At 42.2% G+C, this 13,728-nt stretch overlaps 1 protein-coding gene across 6 annotated transcripts in view; it reads right to left on the bottom strand.

The window, feature by feature from the left end:
• Window positions 1-2,959: 2,959 nt before the first annotated feature.
• CEP170B (centrosomal protein 170B) overlaps window positions 2,960-13,728 on the bottom strand; it is a 118,231-nt gene continuing 107,462 nt past the window's right edge. For all 6 annotated transcript variants that reach the window (XM_078150378.1, XM_078150379.1, XM_078150376.1 and 3 more), the window contains 2 exons: window positions 8,463-8,514; window positions 2,960-6,998 (listed from right to left, as the gene is read on the bottom strand). In XM_078150378.1, the coding sequence (XP_078006504.1) occupies window positions 6,754-6,998; window positions 8,463-8,514 (297 nt within the window). In that variant the 3' untranslated portion in view covers window positions 2,960-6,753. The remainder of the gene's footprint in view (window positions 6,999-8,462; window positions 8,515-13,728) is intronic.

The following is a 13,728-nucleotide window of genomic DNA, read 5'->3' on the forward strand; positions in this document are numbered from 1 at the left end:
AAATCCCCTTATCTTTTCCCCTATAATTAGTGTCTAACCAAACCTCTTCCAATACAGGCCTCAGCTTCCTTTTTGCTTCTCATTCTTTCTCAGGTAGCTGACAGAAGGAGAGAGTGGGAGAGCAGACACCACCATAACTTTTAGATCTGGAAGGCAACTTAGAGATAATCTAATGTAGTCTCTTCTGTTCTACTGAAAGAAAGTGAGGGTCAAAGAATTTAAATGGCTTCACCAAAGTCATAAAGGAATTAAATGGCTATAAGTTCAATTTGTAGCTAGGACTTTGCTCCACACCCTCTAGTAAGAGGGAGCCCAGTTCCTCTGGAAACACATTCAACTTTTGAATACTGCTGAGAATTAGGAAGTTTATCCTTTCCTCAAGCCTTACCTCGACTTGAATATAACTTCCACTCACTGCTGCTAGTTTTACCCTCTGGGTCCAAGCAGAATAATTCTATGACAGCCCTTCATGACAGCCCTTTAAATACTTGAAGACGGTGGCCACGTCTTCACATCTATTTTTCCCCAGGATGAATAGCCCCAGTTTCTTCCACCAATCTTAATACGGCACCGACCTCCAGGTACTATATACTGTTCTGACTGCCCTCCTCAGGAAGCTTTCTAAACAATGTCCTGAGCACAATACTTTAAGACATGGTCTAATCAAGGCAGAGAAAAGTGAGATTAGTCACAAGGAATGGTTACTTAGTGTCCATTAATGCTCCTTTGTTTAGTTGTTTCAGTCTTTTTTTTTAAGAAAGTATCTATCCCTCTCTCCTTGCTCTGTCTTTGTCTTCCTCTTTCTCCCTCTCTCCCTCCTTCCCTCCCTTTCTCTCCTCTCTTCTCTCCTTCCTCTTTCCCTCCTTCCCCTCTTCCCCCAGCCCCCACTCTTTTAATGGAAGCCAAGCCTTTTGGACTCTGTGACTGAGGCACTTATGACCAGCTGGTGGCAGTGTGTCCCAATCATAACTTCATCAAGCCATAGACTGACTGCATTGGAAGAGACCGGTGGAGATCATCTGGCCAATCCCCTCGTCTAGCCACATGTCCACTTTAGGACAGCTCAAATTGTTAGGAAAATTTCCCTTATATTGACCTGAAATATACCGACCTATGATGTGTACCCAGTGCTCCTAGTTCTGTTCTATGGCCAAGAATATACCTAATTGCTGCTCCAGAGGACAGCCCTTCAAATATTTGAAGACAATTCCCCCACCCCTCTCCCCAAGTCTTCTCATGTACAGGCTGATTATCCTCTATTTTTTCATTGGTCATTGTATGACACAGTCTCTGGTCCCCTCATAATTCTGGTCCCACTCTTCTGGATGCACTGCATTTTATTAGCATCCTCCCTAAAATGCATAATCTCCCTCACTCTGGGCATTGGAATTGTAATTAGTGTAGTCTTAAAGTTACTTTCACTTTTGGGGCCTACTACTGACTCATATGGAGCTTGAAGTTTACTAAGAATCCCATATTTTTGCAGGAGTATATGTGTGTGAGCTGGGCTTCTCTCTGACCTTTCATGTCCCCATCTTAACCAGAAGTCCCTGGGGCCATGCTTTTGAAATGTAACTGTGATGGGGAATCTTGTACATATACAGATTTTCATCTTGTACCAAAAGCCTGGGATAACACCTTAGATTAGGTCTGGTCATAACCACAGTGTACAAACTCTCATGGGTCCCTCTTTCCCCACCACTTGTCAGCCTGGGGCTTTTTCCACTTCTTTCCAAAGAGAGATATTCATCTCCCTCCTTCATTACTCCCTCCATTAATTACTCAACACTGACTCCAATACTAATATGGTTTGAAACCCCTTTGCAGGGTCCTACTTGGGTCATTCAGACTAACTGTTCAGCCCCTCAGAGAAATGCTGAGAATAGTCTTTGTTTTCCTTGTGTACATGGCAAAGAGAGAACTATAGCCTTTATAAAAACAGAAAAACTATATGCACAATAAAGGCTGTGTTGGCCAATTAGTGGACTCAGATCCACTGAAGGTGTTAGACTTTTCTGCTGCCACCATATTCCTAGGACCCTATTCAGTAACTTTCATCTTCTTCCTTTCTGCCAAATGACTGTCACCTATCAAGATCCAGCTTAGGCACAACCAATACGGGAAAGCTTGTTCTACAAACTCCAAATTTAGGAAAGACCCAAATTTCAGTGTCAGAAGCAAACCTGACCACATTCCTAGCCTCATGCAGTGGGCTAGGCTACCACACCTCTGATCCTAGAAAACTACTTCTCCTGGGAAGTCTTATCTGAATCCCACTTCACCCCACCTATTCTGGTATAATAATAGTTATCCAATAAGAACCAAAATCCAACCCCCTCAAGACTTCACAGAACACTTTGCAACTCTCTCAAGCACTTAAATATACTTAGGGGCATAGATTCCATTTCATTTCACCTGTGATTTCATTGTGTAGGATGAGCTTCCCCTGGGCACTTGGAGGCTAGAATGAGTGGGACTAGAACCAAGGTTGTTACAACTCCTCTGTCATCCCTCTCTCCATGACTGGACACTACCTCTCCATAAATATATTTATAGGTACATTTTGATTTTAATTATTTGTGCATCTCTCTTATCTCAGTCTTATGAAGTTAAAGCAATCTGAGAGGCTTCCAGTCCAATTCACAGCTTTCCAGAAATCCCCCCAACAATATTCCCAACAAGTGGTCATGCAGCCACTGCTTTAAGATCCCCAGGAATGGCATACTCACTACCTGAGAAAGCAGCTCATCTTCCCTTAGGTGGTCATAACTCCCTATTAGACTAGCTATGAGGACAGGAGCTGTCCCTCAGCTAAACTATGAGTCTCTTCCATCACTTGCTTTTATCCATGATTGTTGAGCTAAGTTTGGCAAAGCCACCAGGGACTTGTACCCAGCCCAGCCCTCAGCTCCTGCTTGGAGACACAACCCTTTAACAGAGCAAGGAGGCGACACAAAGCTGTGTGACAAAAGAATGATTTATTTGAACAATCTATGATAAAATTATATAAAATAACCCATTTTCTTAAAGACATCTACAGTGTCACCTGGGAATCAAATGTACAGATACTGCCTCCAATCCAGACAAAATAAATTACCACTCAGTGGGAAAGGGAAGGAGGAACAAACCAAACCGGAAAGGTGTGAGCTTGTGAATTTCTCCCCTCCAAAAAAAAAATTATACAACTATCATGGAGGGGAGGGAGTGGGGTAGAAAACCAGAGAATCAACCAGTGGCAGAGCAAGTCAATGAGTGAGGAGAGATGGACATTGATCGTTTGTAAGGTACACGGACACACTCATGCATATGGCTGGCCCAAGACAGCGGGTATAGCCATCTCTCTCATTATATATACACCCAATGGCTGGGTCAGCAATGAGGAAGCACCAGGCAGCAGAGAGCGTGACCCCTCCCTCACTACAGGCATGCTTCAGTCTAGCCAGTCCTGGAGGGGGCCACAGAGGAATATGAGCTTAGGCAAGCATACTCCAGGGATGCTGCCAAGGCTGAATTAGGAAGCAGAGAAAGGAACCAGGAGAAGTCACACACTTATCTGTCTATACTTACTTCTGTTTTTAATCTTTTTTTAAAAGTTTAAAAACAGAGCTCTTAAACAGCTGCATGTAAACGTAGAAACACTCCTGAGCTGGCCACAGGCCACAGAACCCCCAGCTCATTGGATACCATCAGACTCACACTCTGCCAGGCCATTTGGACCTTCTCAGAGTATCTGCACCATTAGGAGGACTTTGTCCTCAAGCACTCATCAATACAGCTAATCTACCTGGACTAGGATAATGAAGGAGGGGGAGAAAGGGGCCATCCAAAACCATCCAGCCAAGTCTCTGTTGGCAAACTCTGCTGTCCTCTGAGGCCTGACCTTCAGGATGCCTGGTGAATGGAGGAGGGGGGACATGCACCCAGAGTCCATGTCCTGGTCTCACCTGGGTCTGGGTGGGGGCAGGGAAGCCAAGGAATGATAAGACCGGGCTAGCTCTTTGGCTTATTGGGTTGGGAAAGTGAGGGAGAAAAGGTGTATAACAGACCCAGCTAAGTTAGCATGTGCCCTGTTGGCAAAGAATCCAGGAAGATCCTGGAAAAAAACTACAGAAATATTCATGCTGTAAAAATGTCTCCAAACTCCAATCCAAGTTTTCGGGTTCAGATTCAAATGACCCAGTCTACCTTTATAGAGATTTCTCAAGTGACCCCCGGCACCTGGTTCATCGTCACAGCACTGAAGGTGAAAGGGGGGAAAGGAAAGAGTCATTCTCCCCATGTTGCAGGTGGAGAGCCCATTGCAAGCCCAGAGAAGCGAAGCAATTTGCCCAAGGTCACACAGTAAGATGTTGCTCTACATTCTGCCCTCCTGTCTAGAGCTGGGACTTCCATGCCACAATTTTTTGGCAGTCAGTGATGACAGTATCTAATTCCTGAAAATTCAGAAAGCAGCAGAGGATGTGGCAGGGGCAGGGCTCACAAGGAAGAACACTCTTCCTTGTGCCCTTCTAGGGGGAATTTGAAGAAAGCTATTTGAGGAGGGATCTGACCAAGGGATGAAGAGATGAAAAAAATGACTACCCTCTCTACCTCATCTTCTTCCAAGTAGAGACAGAGAGGTGCCTCAGCCTCAGAGCTAGAGGGTCATGACTGATCATAATAAGGGCACCTGGTAGTGGCCTGGTCCTGTCTAGTAAAATCAGAGTCCCAAGGTTGACATTTCCCCAACTGCAGTCAGCTAGACTCTAGGACAGGCTTATGGGCAAAGGTGTGTGCTGAGTCTGGGGCTGGGCACAGGCCAGGAAACAGATGGATCAGAGAAGCCTTGTTTTCCCCTGGAGCACAGGAAAATATTGGGATAGGCAAGGGCTCTGGACTCAGGAACCACAGTCTGACATTCCCACTGATGCTTCAACTTGGGGAAGTGGCTCACTTTGGCCTCCAGTGGAGAGGAGAGAGGTCTCTTCCCAGACCAAACAAGACCATTAAGCAATCAGCCTGCCTGCCAACATTCTGACCGGGGGCAGGGTGACCAGGCAGAACCACCACTGCAAAGACTAGAGAGAAAACTCAGAAGTGAATACACAGACACCAGACCACGTGTGTGTGTGTGTGTCTACAAGTACATGTTTGTACATGCACATGTCTGCGCTCATGTGTGCAATATACTCTTGTGCATGCCGTATATATGCAAGTTGTATGTACGTTCATTGTGCCTTTGTGAGTACATGTGCATGTCTCAGTGCACACATGACTGCATTCTGTATTTGTCACCTTGTCTGCTCATCTCAGAGTTGCCAGGGCAAAAGAAGCCTCTCTAAGGAGTGTGCAGAGCAAGGGGCACTGGGTCTCTCCTGAATGCCTGGCAATTTGGCAGGGTGAATGGTGACAAGCAAAGGGCGGTTTTTTGCTGTGAACAAGGAACTAAGTTTTTGTGCCCTGCTCTCTCAGTGCTGGGACTGACCAGCCCCTGGCACCACAGAGGAGGCACCAGTGCTGTCTGACTAACATGGGCACCACAGAGGACAATGATGCTCCCGGCTCCTTGCTCAGCATGGTGAGCCGGCTGGCCCTGTAACCAGTAACAGTCTGTTCCAAATGAAGCCAAATGATGCAGGATGACATGTGTCCATGGGTACACATCTCCCAGGAGGCTGAACTCCCTGAGCACCCCACTCTTCACAAATCTCTCCTTCCATTGAACAGCTCCCACACTTATTAAGAGCACTTCACCTCCAACCTAAGTGATTCCCTGATGGCCCCCCATAGGTAAGTCTCTCCCACAGATGGAACTCCTTTGGATCAGGGCCTGAGCTTCTATCTCCTGTCTCCCCCCAGACTGTAAGCTCCTTGAGGGAAGGGAGTCTCCTTTTACTATCTTCCCCTTGTTGGAGCACGAGCACAGGGTGTGGCACACTGAGTAGGAATTCACTGAACAGCTGCTGACTGACTGTTTGACCCGATAATGCTGATATCCTTTTAAGCCACTGTGAGGGCTAGATCCAGGAGGGCTCATTGCTGGAGTCATCTGGCCAAAGCCTGTGGGAAGAGCACCTGTTCCCTGAAGAACCACGTGCAGATGGCTCTCTAGCCCCTAAGGGACACCAGCTTCCTAAGAGCAAACTTTTTTCCTTCTTTGTAAAAGCTAAAGAATGAATACCAAGACAAGATTCAAATCAGGCTAAAAGGACAATGATTTGGCCAGAGAGTGACCCTAGGCCTAGCTAATGCCAAGGTCAGTCCAAAGGCAGGTCTAGAAGAACCTTAATGCCACCTAGGCTTATCTGATGTCCCCTTTGGGTAGAAGCTCAGAGCCTGGTGCTAATGTCAGATGTATGGCATGCCTGTCAGGGCACTGGGGACCCATCCGATGCCACTGGATCTGTTCCATAGGCTCATGACCAATTCCATGCAGACCCAACATTAAGGGGTATCCAAGGCCCTGGGAAGGAACATATCATCAAGGCTAAGACCTTACAGCCATGGATGATGAGTGAAAGAGAGGGGTGTGATTACTAGACTAGGGCAGGGCAGAGGAGCCCAGAAGAGGTGCACAGCTGGGCCATCGATTTGGCACAAGTGGGATATCTGACATGGCTAGTTGTCTAACAACTGCCGTAGGCCCAACAGGCTCAATTTCTTTGTACAAAGTGCCAGTGACTGACACAACAGCCCACAATCACACATACACACACAACACTAACACACCACTGGAATCACAGGTGGCCAGCGGCAGTGACGCAGGACACGTCTTCATATCACAAACTTCTCTGCCTCAGGAAGGAAGGCAGCGTCCTGGAGTCGGGTTGAGCTGCAGGTGGAGTTCTGGGTGCGGTTTTTCATGGATGGTGTCAGGGAGCCCACTACTTCCTCAGTAGGAGGGGCAGGGCTAATAGCAGTCCTGACCTTACTAGCTGGCCTTAGCGTTGACCCCGATGACAGCCTGTTGCCAGTCATGATGTCCAAGTTTCCAGTGGGGTCAATGATTGCATTGATAACTGAAAGGGAGACCAGAAAGAAGGGAGTATTAAATGCAGTCAACAATGGTAAATATTCACAAATCACAAGAGAGAGAGAGGATTCTCTGCTCACCCCATCCTCACAGGGCATCTCATCTAGCCTCCTGTTTCCAGTCTCCAGCCCTCCCTGCCTCAAGAAGCCAAAAAGCTTCTTGAGAGTAGGAACTATTTCATGCTTGGCTTTGTGTTCCCAGTGCCTAGAATCATACTAGTGCTTAATAAATGGCTGTTGATGAATTGTTTGAATGCCAAGGTCATTGATCCAATATTTGAGAAATAGGCTATCATATTGTTACCTAATCTACCCAACCTTCCAGCACAAGTCTGAACCCAGGACACACCGATCTCCCTCTTCTCTGAGTTCCTCTGGTGGCTGGGGCCCAGGGGTGGGAACCTGCATCCAGCCCTATCTGAAACTCTCATTGGATGCTTACCCCATGTTGATTATTTAGTTGCTTCTCATTTGTGAGTCTCATCTCCCCAACAAGGCAGGGATCTTAGTCTACTGCTACTATGCTCCCCCCAAAACTGGCAAGGCCTGGATATCTTTCCCTTCCTGTCTTCCTCACAGCAGAGGTGAGCACAGGAATAGGTTAAAAACTGGGGCTTAAAGGATATTTATAGAATTAAACAGAAGAGTTTAAAAATGACAGAATTTGAGACTTGGAAAGGATTTTAGCAGCCATCTAGCCCAACTTACAACCAAAAGGAATCTTCACTATAATCTATCCAGCAAGTGGTCACCTAGCCCCTGACTGAAGACCTCCAATGAGGGGGAACCCACTACCTCCCAAGGCAGCCCCTTCTACTTTTGGACAGCTCTAATTGTCAGAAAGCTTTTCCTGACTTCAAGCTTCAATTTACTGCTTTGTAGCTTCCAACCAGTGCTACTGGGATCATTCAGAACAAGTTTGAGGCCTCTTCCAAATAACAGGTCTTTGAACACTGGAAGACTGCCATCTTGTCTCTCCTGAGTCTTCTCTTCTCCTTGCTAAACACCCTCAGTTCCTCCAACTAATCCTCACGTAGTGTGGGCTCAAGGTCCTTTACGTCCTCAGTGCTCTCTTTTGGACCCTCTCTAGGTTATCATGGTCCTCTTGCAACCCCCAATACAGAATTGAATGCAATGGAGGTGGACTAGGCAAGGCACAGTCCAGTAGGACTATCACTTCCCTATGTTTTTTAAAGCTATGCTTCTCTTAATGAGCCTTCCTTTCATCTACACCCAAGGAACACTACTGGTGCTGCTGGTGGATGCAATTTTCAGTATATACAATATTAAAAAAATCATTTGTAACTACAGATCCTTTGCCACTGTATGCCCAGCCCTACATTCCACTCCCCTACAGGTGGGCTATGTTTGAGCAGCTATGCTAGGCCATGCTAGGCTAGGTAGGGTTCCCAACCTGGATCTTCACGAGCAGAATGTCTGAAGTCACTAACCTTCTAGCTGTTTCTGGACTCTCCTTAGTTCCTTCAGAATGGAGCTGATTTCCTAGGGAAAAGAGAGAGGCACATTAAAGCTTGAAAGGCTCTCAGAGGTCTAGCACAATTCACTGTATTTCTTTTAAAAAAAATTTTTAGTACAATTTTATTTTCAGCTCTAAATTATCTCCCTGCTTCCACCCCCTCCTCCACCCATTGAGAAAGCAAGAGAAACAAAACCCATTACGATATGTATAGTCAAACAAAACAAATTCCCACATTAGCTGAGTCCACTGTGTATACATACATATACATACACACATATATATATGAAAAGAAAAAAAAATTTCAATTTGCTCTGAGTTCATCAGGTTTTTAAATTTTTTTAAATTTAATTTTATTAATTTTATTATTTTTTATCATGAGTACTTTGGGATTGTAGTTAGTCATAGTGTTGACTAGCTAGAGTCACTAAGTTTTTCAAAGTTTATTATCTTAGCAATAATTGTTGTTATTGTATAAATTGTTCTACTCACTTTCCTTTGCAACAATTCATATAGGTCTTCTCAGATTTTTCTAAAACCATCCTTTTTTCCTTACATTTCTAATGATACAATAATATTCCATCACATTCATATACTTGTTCACGCATTCCCTAATTGATGGACATCCCCTCAATTTCTAATTCTTTGTCTCCTCAGAAAGAGATGTTATAAACATTTTTGTATATATGGGTCCTTGTAATAGCATTATTACTGAATCAAAGGGTATGAACAATTTAATAGCTTTTTGGGATAGGGTTCAAAATTGCTTTCCAGAATGGTTGCATCAACATAGCTCCAACAACAGTGCCTTAGTATACCTATTTTCCCATAGTCTCTCCAGCATTTGTCATTTACCTTTTTTTTGTCATCTTAGTGAATCTGATGGGCATGAAGTGGTACCTCAGAGTTGTTTTAATTTATATTTCTCTAATTAGTGATTTAGAGAATGTCTATATGACTATTAATAGCTTGAATTTCTTCCTCTGAAAATTGTCTATTCAAATCTCTTGAACATTTATCAACTGAGGAATGATTCTTATTTATGTATATTTAACTTCATTTCCCTATATCTTAGAAATGAGACCTTTATCAGAAAAACTTGCTGTAAAGATTTTTTCTGCAGCTTCCTGCTTTTCACCTAATTTTAGTTACATTGGTTTTGTTTGTGTGAAAACTTCTTAATTTTATGCAATCAAAATTTTCCATTTTACCTCCTGTGAACGTCTCCGTCTTGTTTCTATATGAACTGTCCTCCTATCCATAGATCTGTCAGGTAATTTCCTCCATGCTCCACTAATTTGCTTATAATATCACCTTTTACATCTAAATCATGTACCCCTTTTGAGCTTAACTTAGTATATAGTGTGAGATGTTAATCCGTGCCTTGTTCCACTAGATTACTTTCTACTTTTACCTGAATTTTCAAATACTTTCTGTAGTACTGAAGTGGTTTGTAAATATTTGGCAGAATCATTTATAAATTCATATAGTCCTGGGGCTTTTTGCCTTAGGAGTTAATTTATGGCTTCTTCAATGTCTTTTTCTAAGATAGGGTTATTTAAATATTCCATTCTTATTCTGTTAAATTGGACAATTTTGGTATGTTGTCTCATTGTTATCATTATCTTTAATAAAATAATATTGAGTGTTTCTATAATTTGTTCTTTGACACCATGCATTCTTTAGAATTAAGTTATTCAGTTTCCAATTACTTTTTAATATATGTTTCAAAGGCTTTTCATTGAACGTAATTTTTATCACATTTTGTTCAGTAAAAGATGCATTTGATATTTCTGTTTTTCTACATCTATTTGTAAGATATTTATGCCCTAATACAAAGTCAGTTTTTGTGAAGGTGCCATGTATAGCTGAGAAATAGATATACTCCTTCCTATTTCCATTCAATATTCTCCAAAGATCTATCATATCTAACTTTTCTAAAATTCTATGCAGGTCCTTAACTTCTTTTTTGTTTATTTTTTGGTTCAATCTATCTAGGCCTGAAAGAGATAAACTGACATCTCCTACTATTTGAGTTTTACTGTCTATTTCTTCCTGTAATTCATTTAACTTTTCCTTGAAAAATTTAGATGCTATGCCATTTTATGTATGCTTATTATTGATATTAAGCTATCATCTAATGATACCTTTTAGCAAAATGGAATTTTTCTGTTTATGTCTTTTAAAGTAGGTCTAGTTTTGCCTTTGCCTTGTATGAGATCATGATTGCTACCTCTGTCTTTTTACTTCAGCTGAAGCATAACAGATTATGCTGCAGACCTTTATTTTAACTCTGTGTGTATCTTTCTGTTTCAAGTGTGTTTCTTATAAACCACAAATTATTTCATTCTGGTTTCTAATCCAGTCTGCTATCCTCTTCCATTTTTTGGGTGAGTTTATCTTATTCACATTCACAGTTATGACTGCTAATGGTGTATTCCCTTCCACCCTATTCTCTCATACTTATCCTTCTCTCTTTTTTCCTGCTCTCTCTTTAAGAGTCTGTTTTGCTTCAAATGACTACCTTATTCTACCTTTCTTATTTTCCCCTTTTCCTTCCTATTTCCTGCTGGGTAAGGTATTTTTGCACTCAACTGCATGTATATGTATTCTTCCCTCCTTTAACTAGTTCAAATGAGAATGAGGTTCATGTGTTGTTTGCTCTTCTGCTCCTCTCCCCCCACCCAAACTGTCTCCTCCTTGTTGTATAACTTCTCTTTTCACATCCCATTTACATGACATAGTTTTCCCATTGTTTCTCTCCCTTCTTCCCCCCCCCATGCACTCTTTCCCCCTACCCATTCCATTCTTCTTTTGAGATCACCCAAACACAATAGAATCAGACCCAGGCCCTCTATCCTCCCTCTATGACCCCTTGTAATGATAAAGTTCTGATGGGCTGCATATATCATCTCCCCATATAAGAAGGTAAACACTTTAACATTATTTAGTCCCTTATGATTTCTCACTCATGTTTACCTTTTTATGCTTCTCTTTACTCCTGTGTTTGTATGTCAAATTTTCTGCTCAGCTCTGGTCTTTTTATCAAGATTTCTTGGAAGTACTCTAATAATTAAAGAACCATTTCTCTCCCTGTAGGATTATACTTTTTCTGAGTAGGTTATTCCTGGTTGTAAGCCTAGGTCCAAGCCCTTCATATTCCAAGCCCTTCAATCATTTACAATGGTGGCTGCTAAATCTTATGTGATTCTGACTGTGGATCCTCGGTATTTAAATTATTTTCTTCTGGCTTCTTGCAGTATTTTCTCCTTGATTTGGGAGGTCTGGGCTTTGGCTATACTTATGCCTGAGAATTTTCATTTTGGGGGTTTCTTTCAGAAGGTGACTGGTAGATTCTTTTGATTTCTACCTTCCCTATGGTTCCAAGATATCTGGACAGTTTTATGATTTCTTGAAATATGATCATCTAGATTTTATTGCTGTTGTTGATGATGGTTTTTAAGTAGTCTGATGATTCTTAAACTATCTCTCTTTGATCTCTTTTTTAGGTGAGTTGTTTTTCCTATGAGATATTTCACATTCTTTTCAATGTTTTCAGTCTTTTGACTTTGTTTTATTACTTCTTAAGTTATTAGCTTCCACATGGCCTATTCTAATTTTCAAGGAGCTACTTTCTTCAATATGGTTTCATGCCTTTTTTGTTAAGCTGTTAATTCTCTTTCAATATTTTTCTTCCCAAGTTCTTAACTCTTTTCTCATTCTTTCTTCTACTTTTTTTAAAAAAAATCTTTACTTAGCTCCTTCTTTAACTCTTGCTTTAGGCCTTCTAGGGATTGTTCTTGGGCTTCTGCCCAATCTGCATTTTTCTTCAATGTTTTTCTTGTAGGTGTTTTCAAGTCATTGTCTTCTTCTATATTTGCATCCTGAGCTTCCTTGTCACCATAATAAATAGCTCTTTGCTGTCAGGGTTTTTGTTTGTTTGCTTATTCTTCCAGGTCTTGACTTTGGACTTTATGTTAATACTGGGCTCTGGAAACTTCCAGGGGGGTGTCTGGCTTAAGCTTCTGCCTTATTTCCTTTTGCTGCTTTCACAGCTCAGTCTAGGGACCTGCAAGCTTTCAGTGCTTTCAAAGTGATGTGATACAGAGGGAGGTCTGTGTACTGCCTCCTGGTCTGAGTTACACAAGTTTCTAGCTAAGTTTTGTTCTGTCAGTTTGTTTCTGGTTGAGAGTTTCAGCAGGTTGCTGTTTGACTCAGCCACCATCGGTCTGCAGGAAGATTCTATTAGTTTGGAGCACCTGAATTGCTGACTGTCCCTTGGTCTAGGACATCATGCTCTGTCCCAAAGATGAGAACCCCACAGTTACTGTTTGCTTCCTGAAAGGTGTTCCTAAGGCCAATGTTCATGACTGCTCCTCTCTACCCTGAATCTGTGACCTAAAACTGGGGGATGAACAACAAAGCTACCAGATGGCTCCTGTTCCTTCATTCAATCCTTGCCCGGGTATCCTCTGGGATCTCTTTCTGGGACCTTCGTTCTGCTCTCTTTCAGACTCTGGGTGCCAGAATGCTTCTTATTGCCACTTACTGCCCCTGTACAGATTTCTCCCTGCCCCACCCCACCCCATCCCAGTGTATCTGTCTCTTTAAGCCACCCATGGCTGGAAAAATGACTCACTGTGACTTCTTGGCTTTCTTGATTAAAATTCAATCTGGCGCATTCTTTAGATTTTGTCAAGGAAGAGGGAAAAGAGATAGATTCCATTGCTTCCTCTCATTCTACCACATTTTGATTATATATTATTTCTACTGTCACAGCTATTAAAAAAATTTCACATATATAACTTCTAAATCAATCTAACCCTCCTAATGTCACTGAGAACTCTAGTTAAAGAAATATAGATACCTTTATATTTGTCAGATTTTCTTGCCATCTATAGCCCCTAGATTTTGTTGTGTAGCATTTTATTGGAATGGTAAAATCAAACCAGTTGTTTGTATTTTTTTTCTAGTGGTAGAAAAATACTGTACCTTTTTTTTATAATAATGACTTGTTAAATTATTATTATTTTAATTATTACATTATTCATTAAAAAGCCAAAATTAATATTCATTTTGAAAGATCTTATCACAGTACTTGCATCCTAAACCAGCAATGCGAGAGAGAGAGAGAGAGAGAGAGAGAGAGAGAGAGAGAGAGAGAGAGAGAGAGAGAGAGAGAGAGAGATGAGTTCAAATCCAGCCTCAGGAACCCAGTAGCTGTGCTGTGTGACCCTGGA

This window comes from Phascolarctos cinereus, unplaced genomic scaffold, assembly GCF_003287225.1.
Source record: "Phascolarctos cinereus isolate Bilbo 61053 unplaced genomic scaffold, phaCin_HiC Scaffold_2;HRSCAF=192, whole genome shotgun sequence".
Taxonomy (NCBI): domain Eukaryota; kingdom Metazoa; phylum Chordata; class Mammalia; order Diprotodontia; family Phascolarctidae; genus Phascolarctos; species Phascolarctos cinereus.